The following is a 14,927-nucleotide window of genomic DNA, read 5'->3' as shown; positions in this document are numbered from 1 at the left end:
ACTGTGTGGTAAAATAAATGCAAAAGTATTGTTCTTGTTGTATAAGGAAGCAACCGATTTAGCGATTCGACGAAAGTTTTATGATAAGTGAATATTAGGAACGAAACGTAAATTTCATTATTATTAAATCATCCATTTAACTGCCATATCGTGCTTATCACAAGGCTCGTGTTCTGGTCTCCTGCTCTGTGAAAATTTTGACTAGGTAAAATACCTGCTTTTTGATAGAACTTTTCATTCCATAGGAATAACTGTCATAAAGTTAGAGCTGAAATGAATGTCGGGGAAGGCACATTGTCTTTAAGGAGCTGATGCACTGCCTGGCAAATCACAAGTTTTGCCAGCTTCTGTTAGGATGAACGGCATGAAGAACTGCCAAAGTCATTACTGCAGGGACAACAGTTCTGGGGAATGGGGTTTTCTGTTATTGCTTTTTAATGTTGTTCCATGGATAGCAAACTGAAGATAAGGAGAAATCTAGTGCCAATTACACAAAGATTTTCCTTCTGCAAGATTCTGTGTGCAGGTTTTATCTGGATTCTCTTTTTTTCTCCTATAGTTTCTGATTTTTTTTTGAGTTTGCCATGCTCCAACGCTACCAATTCTATAACTATTATTCTGAAATGATGGTTATAATTGATCATTTAAAATTACTTCTCCAAACTCATACTTTGCAGTCCTTCCATTTCCCCTTATGCTGCTTCCTCACGCCCCCAGGCTGGCTGGTAATGGACCAGACTGTGGTTTTGTGTCGGCCGGGACACAGCCTGACATGCATTTTCCCAACATGAACATCTCGAGTTCCAGCCACACACCAGGGGTAGCACTGACTGTTCAGTGAAGCTGGTTTTCTATCTGTGTTGTGTCACCCTCAAAGCATGCACATGACTGTGCAACGTATCCGCAAAGATTATAATGTAAAGGATATTATATAATGGCATAAAAATCTTTTAATCACTTTGGTTTCCTTTGTTATTCTTTAGTTAGTGACATGAGAGTAGTTCAGTTTTCACAGTACAGGGCTACACCTTCCCATTGTTAGGATGCTCTTTGTGATACCCTGTTCTATGTGGCACATTGGGTTTCTGTCTTTGACAGTCTGTAATGAAAAAATACACAGCTTTTCTTTCTGAAACAACTCTTGTTATTATGGATATTGTGGCAATATATTCTCAGTGGGGTTATAATGCCATAGCTCTCCAATGTCATGGTACTAATGACCATCAACAAATATTTTAATCTGAAAATTGTTTACGGTAATTCTGCGTGAATGCAGAACCTACAAACTGCTTCCACCTTGATTTCTTACAGAAAATTCACATGGCTTCATCTTTATACTGATTACGTAGTTTAAATAAGGTTTTTCCAGTGATTGACAAAAATACATAATGTTGCTGCAATCCAAGGGAAAGAAGTTCTTTTGTTCAATTATGTAACACAGTAAAGATCTAGCTCATTAGCTGATAAAAATGTAAAGACATCCCTAATATAGTGGCACAGGATTTCAAATAATGCACTTCAGAACTGCAGTGCCAAATACATTTTCATATGGCTCATGAATTCTAAAAAGGGTAACAAGTCTGCTGCATTTGCTCATCTCGATTATCGCGTGAATTAAATGCAGCAGCTGTAAGTCTGACATGTTTGTTGCTTTCATAATGCAGTAATGAGTCAGAGTTAATCCACGTTTTTATTCTTCCTCAAAGAGCAGCAGAAAAAAACCCAACAACTTGTGCACATTGTTGAGCAGAAATAAAATGTTTTACTGATGTAATTCTGGGTTTTTTTACTTATCTGCTGTAAGTTCTCTACTATATGTACAGGAACAGACTGTGAAGTGCTTGTCTGTGAATTCTTGCTATGAATTTCAGTGGGCTTTTGATCTGTTTGTTCACCAGTTCATGTCCATACATTGCTCTGTCATCTCTCATTATTTTGTTGAGGAGAAATTTGCCTTGGGTTGAAAAAAACACAAAACCCAAAGCCTCCATCTGTTTCAATTGCAAAGAAAACTTGCAAATGTGAACTGAAGAGGAAAGGCACGTAGGAAAGCCTGTGGCACATGTGGCACGTGGGAGATGCTGCCGTGTGTTTATTCCCTTTAATCAAAGGGAAGTGGAGTCCAAGGAGATGAAGAGACACAGAATAGCCAAACCCAGGCCAACCTGTGCTGGGCAGAAACAGAAAGGCTCTTTGGGGTTTAGTGTCTGTGTGCTCTGAACAGCACTTCATTTGGCCAGGTCACATGGAGCATGTGGAATTACTGCTGTGTCTTTCTGTTTGCTCCTTTGTGGGCATTTTGGGATCCAGTTTATATTTTGCCACATTTGGTTGAGGGTGGGCAAATTGTTTTGTGTACATTGTTAGTAGATGAGAAAATCACCATCCCTGGGAGGGCTTAACAGACGTGGAGATGAGGATCTCAGGGACATGGGTTAGTGCCAGGGGTGAGCAACAGTTGGACTCTGTGATCTTCAGGGTCTCTTCCAACCTAAATGATTCTACGATTCCATTATGCCCAGGAGTTTCCTTAGGGTTTGAAAAGCCACACTGCTTGTTTTATGAGTTTTGTTGCTCATCTTTATCACTTGGGTTGCGAATCTCATCTCAGAGACCCCTTCTCCTCTTCCTCAGTCTTCTTCATCACTTCAGGTTACAGAAGGTTTGTGCAGCTGAATGACTGCAGCAAAGACAGTGAAGCCTTTTTGGAAAGCTACAATCTCTTGCTTAAGAGAGGATGTTTTCCATCTCTGATTGCTCTTCTCTGCCTCCTTTGCAGTGCTGCTCTGCAGTCCGTCATCCAGGGAGGTGTAACATCTATTTGATCTTACAACCAGTAGTCAAAAGCTTCAGGGCCCCCCTTTATCTGGGTACCAGAGGTATTTGGAGTTTCCATCAAGGACTCCAAGGGCTTCCCTGCTGCTGCTGGAAGATGTCATGCAGCTTTACCCACTGGAGAGCTCTGCAGCAGAGTGTGATTCTATGATTCTATGTGCTTGCCAAATACAGATTAATTCAAGATATTAAGAGCGTGCACGGAATGAGAAAACTTGGGCTTTCACAGGCCAAAATCATTGACCCAAAGATCTCAGGAGGATGAAGGGCCCAAAAGTTTTATGTGCTTGAAAGCTTGACATCTGTTTTGAGTTCTGTCAGTTGGTCTAATAGAATAACTCACTCCTCTTCCACATTTGCTGACTTCAGTAGTCCTGTTTCTTTCAGGCAAATGTATTTCACACCAGGTATTTCACACTCTGTATTGTCTGTGTGACCTTTATAGTCGCCTCTGGAGAACTGCGGTAGGGAGGCTACATTTTAGTAGGAAAGAGGTTTGTTGCCTGCTCAGAAGTGGCAAAAAGGAAGCCCCAAGGCAAAGAAAGCTGATGTGTGATCTATCTGAGGATAAAGGAGGGGTTTTACTAGACAATTAAAGCAATGTTTCAAATGTTTAATTACGTGGGGCCTTAGTATGGGAAGGAGACCAGGAAATGGTGCAGACTTTCTCATCTCCTTTCAGTGGACCCCCTACAGTGTTAGTGGGATTTTTTTGTGTTGTTCAGACAGTTTGTCTAACATTCCTCACACTGTTTCAGTAATTCCTCAAACCTTTCAATACACAGACCTCGGACTTTTGATCTCTTTAGGAAAAACTTTTTCATATTTGATGCCCGTCCAAGTAGAGCTGATGCATTCATCAAATGCCTTTACAATTTTGTACACATGAGCCAGATGCTCTTTTCAGCTGCATTATCTCAAAAATCCAGACAAATCTTAGAATTCTTACATCTGTGAAATCCTTAAGTGCCTCTAGCATTTAATTCTCTCTGAATACCAAATGTCTCCATTGTGCCTTTAAATCCAAAAATGCCGAATGCTTTTCCGAATGTAACTTTACTAATTCATTCTACAGTTCAAGAACAGCTTCCTTCATATCCCGTAAAAGCACTAAGACATTACAGACTAATTCTTTTTTTTTTTTTAAATACTTTCTAAATCTGAGTGCAACCCAACTGTTTCCCGTATCCATTTCCATGAAGGCTTCTTAGATTCAACACAGGAGTAACACTCACAAGGCCGAAATACTCCGATTCTCATCACTCTTGAATTAGCTACGTTCAGACTAGTGAAGGTTTTTCAGATTTCTTTAGGCATGTTTCTGCTGCACAGGCGGACAAGGGAAAAGCAGAATAAATTCTACTTAAAATTTCCACCTACAACTTAAAAAATTCCACTTACAATCTATCACAACATCCAACAGTGGGAATTAAACTCTTTATTACTAATCACCTAATTATGGTGCACAACACATAGAAGACAAGCAATTGTTCTAATTTAGTGTTGGTGCATGAGGAAAAGGAGGATGATATAAGAATTATTCCTCTTTACACTGGAAAATTATCACAAATGAAACTAATGATAGGTCGCATGATAGGCGAACCAGTGAAATCAGTGCTGTTTCCCTCACTTTAACTGGCGCCAAGTCAGCAGCAGAATTTGCAGTGGTATTTGGGTTTTGTGGCAGCTCAATACACAGGAGAAAATAATTCTTTAGAAAAAGCCCTAAAATAAGGAGTCAGAAAAATGGTTAAAGAAACCCAGCAGCCACTGTCTTCACCCTCTTACCTCCAAATTCAGAGTATTCCCTGTGAGTAATGAAAGTTTATTCCCGTTTATTTCATAAACAATATTGTTCTTAAGAAACAGCTTATTGTAAATTTGAAGTGGGAGATGCTGGAGGATATGAAGAATGCTGATTTCCTCCAAATATATTGCCTAGGTAAGAGCAGTAGTTTATTTGGGTTGTAAACTTTTGATTAAAGGAATGTATTTTGTTAGATATCAGCACAATGCTTTGTACAAAGGGGCACAAATTTTCTTTGTGGGTTCTGGGAAAATAATACGGAACCTAGATGAGAAGATATTTGGAATATTGATTTTTTTTTCTTTTTATTAGTATTCTTTTTACTTTTTTTCATTCCAATTCCGTTCAGATACTCTATGGCCCCTTTCAGAGCAAACAGTTCATACGTGGTACCATTCTTCTAAGTGCAACTGTCGCATTGTGAACTTTCCTTGCAGGCAAGTGGTAAAAGTAGTGGCAATATTATTACTTCAATTAGTACCTCAATAAAAAATGGTACTGTGAATTACAGGTCAAAATTAATCTTTAAATAACTGCCAAAATAATAATAACAATATGGAAAATGGGTGCATCATCATTACCTGGTGTGCTTATGAAGTCACAGTGTCCTAAGCCTGCTATATCCATCCTCTTGAGGAACAGAACCGTGCTGGTGAGGTTTGATTCCTGTATTTTGGCTGGTAGATGTGGTTTCATTTCTTTCTGTGTAAATTCTTCAGGATACAAGCAGAAAAGTTTTCCTGCAAGAGATGTTAAGAAAATTACTTCTTTCACCTTTTTTTTTCTTTTTTTTTTTTTTTTTGCATTGTCACATTGATTCTATTAATAATTTGTGCTAATGGATTTAAATTTTGAGCTAATAATTCTACCTGTTGAAGACATGCCCAGAATTTGTTTATGCATCTCTGCTTGACTTTGGCTGATAGGCTGCGTTATAACAGAGTCTGCTCTGATTCTAGGATTGTACACCTTTAAATGAAAGAGATATTAAGCATCAGATAAGTGAAGACTACAAAAATATTAATGGTCTGTATTGAATTCTTGTCTAGGTCATTTTGCAGAAAGTACAGTAGCAGTTTCATTTCTTTTTATACCACATATTTCACCGGCTTGAAAATGAGAGCAGTCAGCACTTTGATAAATTGACAGGCAGGTTTTGCAATAACTCTGTAAGTATACTCTAAGATAAGTGTCTTTTTCTGAAGAAATCTACCTCACTAAAGCACAAAATGTATATCTATGGTATCACCAAGAAAAGCATCAAAAAGATTATTTCTCTCTTCCAATGGCAGAATACCAACATTGTCTAATAACTTTTTTTTCCATAACTCCAGATTTTTGTCATAATACTGAAATCTGTCGGTTCAGTACAGGAGACAAGGACTATATCAAAGATGGAACACACCTTGCTTTCTTTTTTCTTAATTGTACTTTTTTGATGGAACTGAGGAGCTGCTTCATTCACTGTTCTGACTACCAGATGATGTCCATAAGCTTCTGTAGTAAAATATATGGCAAGAGATATAATATCTGGGTAAGGCAACTTTCTGGTCATGTCATCTGAATCGATTTTGTCTACTTTATGCAGGGTTTTAATAAAAAAAGATAAAATGTGCTTCAGTGCAGGGGACAATTTTATTTTTCTCTGGGTAACTTTATGATATATCCCAACTACAAAAGTTGCACAGGATTTTGTTCTGCACAAAACTTTGCCTCTTCTCTGTATGCTCAGCTGACTTTCAGCCATAGGGATTGAATGTGATTTTGAACTGCTGAGAAATTAATATTAGAGGACTAAACTTCAGCTGTTAGGAAAAAGTAATTGAATTAAAGGGTAAAATTTATATAACCAATAGAGGTGACTTGGTGGTTGGCTGAAACTGGGTTGTGCCCATTGCTTCATCTTTCTGATTCACAGAGGTCTGGAAGCGCTGAATTTTACTTTGGGCTTCAGATTAAGTGGAAGTGAGATTCATTTCCATCACACAGGATAACTGGAGCTTCAGAAATAAATGGTGCATGGTCTAATGGAAAACTGCTTTTAGGCTTTTGTTTGTTTCACACGAAAGTGCATTTCTTTTTCTTGACTTTTAAAACCTTTTAGAAACCTTTAGAACCTTTAAAAATGACAGTGTTAGACACAGTTTTTTGCAATGAAAATGAGAGGTGGTAGTAGTAGTAGCTCCCAAGGATTAATGTTCCCCAATCCAGACTTTTAGGAACACTTCAGTTTTGCTGATTCCATTCTGGATTATATAAAGAAACGCAATTATATTGTTTCTTTTGCCTACTACTGGAATATTTATTTTGAGTAGTCAAACACATAGGACAGTTACAAAGCCTGTAGTAGTGCAGCTTTCCAATTCATATTATGTCTTGTTCCTACAGAGTCAGTGACTCTTTAGGACATCTATTTTGTTTAAATGAAAGAAAGAAGAGGTATTTTTTGCAGCTGCACTAGTCCTTCCCAGGATGGTGTAGAAAACAAGACCTGAGGCCATACTTCGAATGAACTGTAGAAGTTCAAAGGTTAATTTGATAAATGGCAGCATTTTGAGGTGCTTGGGTGGTTCCCAGTGTGAACATCTCTGGCTGTTGTGTGATCTGTGGCACTATGCTTATTACTTAATTATTAAACAAGGGATGAGATTAATCTACTAAACCAATTTGTCTGCCAAGAGGTAGCCAAGAACTAGCCAAGAACTGACTGTGTTTTGCACTGTCTACAAGATACTGAAGACATAATTACGACTAATAGGCCAAAACTAAGGTGGGTTATAGTTTAAAATTAAATGTCATTAGTTCGGTGCCCAAATGAATGGTGGTTTCAGCTGAGAGTATTAATCTGGCTTTAGAAACTTTAAATATGTTTTCTGACTGAATTTAAGAAGCAATTGTGGGATTTTTGCTTGGTTTTCACATGAGATATCCATGAAAGTTATTTAGATTTTAGTAATTTGAATGTTAGAAATATTACAGAGTCTGGCTGATGAAACAATAGAAAAGTATTTGATTGTCTAGAAACCATTTGCATCAGTCTATTAGCTGTACATTTCCCTTTCCCCCACCCTGTAAAAAAGACTTATGCATAATTCATTTTGGCATTCTAATTGTGGTTAACTTCACTAACCTTTCTGCTTTCAACACCACCATCAATGACAAAGGTTACGTTTTTAATCCAAATCAAAGGTTCTCCAAAGCTTGTGGTAAGTAGCACTTTTCTTCTGTATTTTTTGCAGCATTTCTGTTTGTCTTGGTTTGGCTTAGGAATTAGGTCTTGTTTTGTGGGGTATAAAGGAACAGGGATGAGTTCTCCAAGGTCAGGATTTAAGTTAGACTGTTCCTGTCTGATCATTTGGTAAGCTTGTTCAATTTCCTGTAATCAGGAGAAAGATTGGCGTTTTTTCCTCGTGAGTATGAAACACAAATATCAATATTTAATTTTAAAACAACTTTTAAATTCTAAAATCAATGTTAACTATGTATCAAACTATAACAACATTTAAATTTTACATGATTAATAATTAAAGGGGAAAAAAGGAAACGGAACTATGTGTGAGAATTTACTGAATGCATCCGCAAAATATAGACCAGGGGAACACCGAGCTGTTTTTTGAAATATCTTTTTCTCTTCTGCAGTTTTCAAAATAATCTTCTCTGACTTTAATCATATCCAAACCAGCCTCCGGGGGAAGACAGATCTGCAAAAATATAGTGTAGGAATAGCTAGGCTGAGAAATTAGGAAGAGGTTACTAAACTTTATAAATATAGGACACGTAGGATGCATCTATATCAGTGATTTAGTCTGGTGCAAATTTATGGTGTGTGTAGGGCTGACGATGCTGTAGCGGCTGCTCGGGTGCCCCACTGGTGTGCCCAGAGTGGTTTCTCCTCTGCTGGAATCAGTGTTATTCACGTGGGGTGCCCGAGTGACGTTCCCTACTTTACCTTAATTATTATGTTTAAGAAGATATAAATATTATAAAGGTTTGGGTGTTTGTTTCTTTGTGTTTTTTTTCCTAGTGATTAATAAACACTGTGAAGACTTAATAAAGTCATAAAGTCCAAGAAATGTTCCTAAGCTGTGCTAATGGAATATCACCTTGAAAACAGTCCAGGAATTCAGAGGTCGACAATAAATTATAAAAGGTATTTGTTGTTGTTGTTTTAGTCTTTTTTAAACATATAAAATCGTTTTTGTTGTGAACAATTTATTTAAAGGTATACCAACATCAGCTGTAGACTTGTTCAGTTTGAAAGGGATTTTGTTGGGTTTTTAAAGTGTTTTTATTCGCAGACATTTTTCAAAAGTGAAAAACTGGATTGAGTTTCTATTGGAGAGTGCCACTACATTCATAGTGCTGCTAGGTTGAATGTATTCGGTAAAAATTCTTATAAAGATATGACAGTGGCATCTAATAGCAAGGCTGACGCTAAGACAACACATAAATCGTAATGTCCTTAGTTTATTCATGCTTCAGTTTAAAAGACAGTTGAGTGTTGGGGAACATTGAGTTAGTAACAGGAAACTTTAAACAAGAGTGCATGGGATGGGAACTATGTGGTAACAGTTCATAATGAGTGTTTTGTTCATCGTCAGGGAGAAAATTGAGTACTATCTTCTCGGCAAGAAAGACATTATTATTTTAGTATTGTGTAGGACTTGCCAATTAAAAAAAAATTCTGTGTCTATAAAGTTTACAACTGATTATTAGCATTATGAAGTGTTTCTTCATCATCTTTACAGTGAAAAGCATTAGTACGTGGGTGCTTTATGGTGATTTATCTTTGCATGTGAAAAGTCCTTATCTCCTGGAGCTGTGAAGGTGAGTTTATTGTTCTAAAGCAGATTTAATGATACAAAGTGGATGGTTGAAGATCACTCTCAGGAAATTAATAATAATAATAATGATTTATAAAACATTGAAGTCTTAAAATGTTTATTTTATGGGAGACTGCTTTGGCAGCTATAAAGTACTGTCATTTTTTTTCTGAGAAGTACATGCTGGTGCAGTCCTGGCAGCAGTGAATTTAGGGCATCTCTGCTGTCTTTAGGGGTTCAAAAGTGCCTCTATTTCCAACAGCCAAGCCCATACAGATTCCTGGATTCTCTGCAGCATCTCCAGAGTGATATTTGCCTCCTGCTGTTGTGTGCACAAATGGTTGGGGAGTTTGCAGCCACAAAGGAGAATGCAAGTGGAAAAACCTTGTGAGCAGGCTTAAGATAAAAACATTCAGGTGAAGTTGAACATTTGTACAAACTGGACATGTGTCCATTCCTGCAACACAGGTGTAACACGAAGTGTGGTCTACCCGCTGCCTCTCTTTAAGCCTACACAAAATCTGATAGTTCCTTGTGTTAGTTTATGCAATATATATACAATGCAGCATTATGTATACCATAACTTATTTGTAGGAAAAGCCTGAATTGATAAAACCTGTTGGCAATGTCCAGTGTCTTAGATACTGGCAACAAGATATTTATAGGCCATATAAAAAACACAGATGCAAACTGTTTCCTGATTAAAATCAGAAATACTGGAATCGGTTAATAACTTACTTGTTCACATGCCAGAAAGATCACAATGTCACCCTTCTCTTTGGTGTGGTGGATCTCAAAGAGCAGTCTCAGTGCAGACGAAAAGTGGTCTTTGTGAATGCCACAAGAGTACACGACCTCTGCGCGGTGTTTGTTTTCCACCCTGAGGAGGGGGACGCTGCCGTAGTAATTCTGCAGTTTGCTGGACATGTGAGGCGCGGTGAGTATGACCAGCCTCAGTTCTGGTCTTGATACCAAGACGTTTTTAAGGAGGCCAAGTAACGCATCTGTTGCAACCGTTCTTTCATGCACATCATCCAAGATGATAACGCCATAAGAGTTCAGAAGAGGAGCAGACATCATTTCCCTTTGGAGCATATCATCTGTGCAGTATCTGCAAAATACAGTCAGAATGTTCTTGCAATATTCAGATTTGATCGTAAGAAATTAATTCAGGGTCTTGGGGACAGCTTGGATCTTTCTGTTCTAACAAGAAAGACTGGATAAGAACAGAGAGTCTGTTTTGTAGACAGTATCACAGTCTCAGCTACATATTTAAATCTTTAAGTAGCTAGAAACTCAGTGTAATTCAGTGACACTAAATGGCACCATGGTTGAAAGGATACTCTAGGCAAAAGAAGAAATACTTCTGCCCTCAAATCATAACTTACATTAATTGCTTTTCATCTTCCAAACTATCTAAGCATATTGCATGCCATAACCAAGTCTTGAGGAGCTAATGCTTTCAGATGAGGAAAAGAAGTTGCACACACACACTTGAGGCAGTGCCAGAACCAAAATGAGATATTAATTCATGTTGTAACACTCTCCTCACTTTTATCCCTATTATTCCTGCTACTGAAAGGTTTTTAAAAGGATATTATTTTTTTCTGTGTTGCTCAGCAGGACTTTGAATCCTCTTGAACCGGGTTTCGATGTGTGATGAGATAGGATTAATGTCCCTTTCACATCAGGAGCAGCTGCAGGAAGATGTGCTGCAGGATGAGCATTACGTAGTTCTCCGTGAAAGAGAAAGCACATGCACAAGGAAGAGCAGTTGAACATGGTTTTCAGAAGTGGTGAGTGTCCTCTTCTCCACTGGGAATCAGTGGGACCCCACATGGCTGGGAAGAGGCTTATGCTCTGGATTTTATAGTTTGTTCCTGCCACTGTATGCAAAAATCTTTTGCAACTATAGCACTGTTCCCCCACAGTTGTCAGGTTATCCGTCCTGACCATATTAGTGGAGGGGTGCAATGAAGAGCCTGAGGACTAGAGTGTTAAACTTTTGCATTTGTGAAGAACTTTAAGCTACATCTTAGTTTGAAGGCATTAAAACCCAAGCACACAAACCTCAGGATGGTTTCTGTTGTACAGCAGCTTTCAAATGGGACAAAATACCCCACTTCGTGGCCGATGTTGACATCCATTTCATCAGCGACGCGCAACGCCAGCCACACCGCTGTCTGCTTGTGTACCTGCGTGCAGACGACTACGCCGTGTCGATAGTGGTCAGAAAGGCAATACTCCGCACACCACTGAGGAATCTGTAAGTAAATAAGATAGCGGAGATCTTTGGTATTTAACACATTTAGCAGAGGCTGTAATGCAAAGAAGTAGGCGGTGGGGAAGAACTAAATCAACCTGAGCACTACTGCTCACTGTTTGCTTGGCTCCTGCTAGATGAGCTGCACCTGACACAGACATTATCTGCCTCAATAAATGTCAAAACCCTGAATCTCTCAAACAGTCAGGAGTTGGAGTGACACAGGCTAGAAGGTTTACCTGACAGCTTCTCAACTGGACTCAGATTAGTTTGAATATATTGCAGAAGGGACAGAATTGGCCTCCGGGGAGCAGGTGACACTGACAGAATCATTTTTAAGCACGTGCTGATTGATCCAGCAATGTTAGTGCAGTTGTTGGCAGGGGCTCCTCAGCTGACTCAGGGGTAAAGCTGCCTGTGCTATATCACATTCAAGTGCTTGATGTGAGAAACATGTCCTAGGAAGAAGAGGATTTCAAACTGACAAATGCCAGAGTTAAATAGATGTAATTTTCAGATTAATTACTCTAAACAAAGCGAAGTGAAACTGAACTGCTCCAGAAACTTGTGCAGTAGCTCTCTAATTTATACTTTTACACTAGAAAATCAACACTAGAAAATAATGTGTTATTGTACTTAGAAAGTAAAATTACATTATAAGTATTATTTTACTGAAAGTATTAGGTATCAGATTCTTAATCAACATTTACAAACAAGGTGCATCAGCCACATGTCATTATTTCTGTATATTTATTTATGTTTCTAAACATCTTTGAAAAACAGCCAGCAATGTGTTACATCTTATTAAGCTTGTTTGAGAAGGATTCAAAAAGCTAACATTTCTTAGCAAGTAGTTTATTATTATACCAAGTTTGTTTTGTATACATTAGTCATAAAAACAGGTGAAGACTTTGCACTGCAAAAATATATTCCAGGCACCAGGTGAGTGTGTATCCATTTATCGGAACACAGGAATTTTCAGTTAGAAATATGATGTCTCTAGTTCAACATATGATCTCTAGCAGTGTCCAGCATAAAGTCTCTGGCAGGTACGAGATGCCCTGCAACAGTAATTATCCTACAGCTTTACCTTGCAGGAAAGTTTTCTCCTGATCTGCCATAAACAATCGTGTTTCAGCTGGAAAATCCTTCTCTGCTTCCTGTGGTAACAGACTTAGGTTGTTATATATTATTACGACAGAATTTGATAGTCCTGGTGGGTGTTTATGTATTTAGAATCAACTGAGATGTTGGCTTCAGTGAAGTCCTTTAACATGAGCTCTGTAAAGTAATGGTGTATTTTTGGCTGAAGGGAGAGAAGGACCATTACTTCTTCCTGAGACACAGCACTACTGATTTCAGTCCCTCATTCCCTGAGAACTTTTTCCACCTTCTCTTATGACCTGCCTGCAAACCCACTGTATTTCTTTCCCAATATAGCACTAATAAGAACTGAAATACACTTTCCAAGAAAGAATATGCATTCAGTCCAACATAGGCATTGCGGAGTTTACCATTTCCACTGCGTGTTCAATGTGGTGATGGACAGAAAGAGGATAAAATGACAAGCTCAGTCAATATTAGGAAGGAGGCAATAAAATTCTCAATAGGAATAAAATAGTGACCAGCCAAATGCAGATGGAATAATTATTGATAAAATACTAAATCGACTTGAAATAAATCCTAAAGTATTTTACACTAAGGGTTGACCTCTCTGAAGACAGTGGAAATACACCTGTAATTTCAGTAGGGAAGGATTTTAGCTGAAATAGTCTGCTGAATAGATTTGAAAAAATATGGTTGACAGGTTTTCAGGTTGAAGTGTGATGTTTTGGTATACAAAGAAAAAAATACAGTTATACTGATACTGTTAATGTTAATGCGTATCCTCTTCATTCAGTGTTCACAAAGGGCCTGATATTTTTAAAATTAGTCTTTAATACGTAAAGAGTTGTAGTTTGAGGTTTTTATTAGTTGTTTATGACTGTGTCAGACAATCGCAGTCTGAGCATTATTCTCCAGTACTCAGTTTACCCTGAAACCCAAAAGGCATCATCAACTACATAGAAATGGCTTGTAATGGACGAATGTAAAGTAAGCATCAAGTGAATATTTGAAGAAAGGTATTTCAATGTATACTTATATATTTTAAATCTATATTTGACTGCATTAATATTTTTTATGTCACTTTCCCTCTCTTACAACTCAGATTACAACAGATGCTGCACATCTGTTTCTGCACTGAGAACTGCTAAACTCACCACAGCTCTGAACTGCAGTTATGTTATTGCAATACTATACAGCACTCAGCATAGAAACAGCCCACTGGTAACTGCAGCTACAAGTATAATCTACATTTGGAAATTGATGTGCTTAATATAAATAAGGGGCAAGAGCAGTGAATAGTAAATTGATGGCAAAAAGGTTAGTAAAATAGTAATAATAACTCTGAAAAGTGTACAATATTAAATGTTCTAAAAGTAATAAAACCCCCCCACCAAGTACGTTGCACTGACCTGGGAGCTCTTGCCAGTCTTTGCATCTCCTGACAAAATCACAATTTGGTTATGAAGGAGACTTTCCATAAAAGTACATTTCTCGTTCCATACTGGAAGTTCTTCTCTTTCTTTCATAAGTTTGTAATAACGGGAAGAGTAAGGCAAGCCATCAAAAGGATTAAGCTCTAAATCTCCACATATTAATATTTCCTCTTCGTCACCATCACTGCAGTCAAGTAATTCTGAAAAGTGGTGGATCTCTGGAGAAGAGGTTAGAAATTCCATTTTTCTTACATATATTATTCCCAGCAAAAGCACACGAGTAATGGAAGGAGTTCTTGGTACTGATCAATCACTCAGGCGCCCTGAACCTGGAGAAATCCATTTCTGCTTGCATCAGGATTAGTATTTCCCAGCTCTTCGGTTTAGAAGTTCAGTCCTGGGCTCCAGCTGCCTTCTTTGTGGTCTCTTCGCCACACTTCAAGTGTGAGCTGCAAAAAAATATGTCTAAAAAATGATCCAAACACTTCAAAATAGCAGCGATTAAAGCACAAGATGTTAAACAGAAGCTGAGTAGTTTTTAGGTTTTAGTCGCATGTTAAAGCCAGACCGGGGCACCAGCCGGTGTGTTTGCTCAGGCTCTTTGCTGCTGCTCGGCCGGGCTGGAGGATAATTGGGAAAGAACACGCTGAGCCTGAGCT

The 14,927-nt window shown here is 38.2% G+C and overlaps 1 protein-coding gene across 1 annotated transcript in view; it reads right to left on the bottom strand.

Moving 5' to 3' along the window:
• DHX32 (DEAH-box helicase 32 (putative)) overlaps positions 1-14,927 on the bottom strand; it is a 22,932-nt gene extending 8,005 nt beyond the window's left edge. Inside the window, exons 1-6 of the mRNA XM_013368089.3 lie at positions 14,245-14,927; positions 11,536-11,729; positions 10,204-10,576; positions 7,773-8,018; positions 5,512-5,611; positions 5,224-5,382 (exon numbers count right to left, since the gene is read on the bottom strand). Of these exons, the coding sequence (XP_013223543.2) occupies positions 5,224-5,382; positions 5,512-5,611; positions 7,773-8,018; positions 10,204-10,576; positions 11,536-11,729; positions 14,245-14,511 (1,339 nt within the window). The 5' untranslated portion in view covers positions 14,512-14,927. The remainder of the gene's footprint in view (positions 1-5,223; positions 5,383-5,511; positions 5,612-7,772; positions 8,019-10,203; positions 10,577-11,535; positions 11,730-14,244) is intronic.

Source organism: Columba livia, chromosome 6 (assembly GCF_036013475.1).
Source record: "Columba livia isolate bColLiv1 breed racing homer chromosome 6, bColLiv1.pat.W.v2, whole genome shotgun sequence".
Classification (NCBI taxonomy): domain Eukaryota; kingdom Metazoa; phylum Chordata; class Aves; order Columbiformes; family Columbidae; genus Columba; species Columba livia.
The sequence above is the reverse complement of the archived record's forward strand: the minus strand, read 5'-3'. Positions and strand labels throughout refer to the sequence as shown.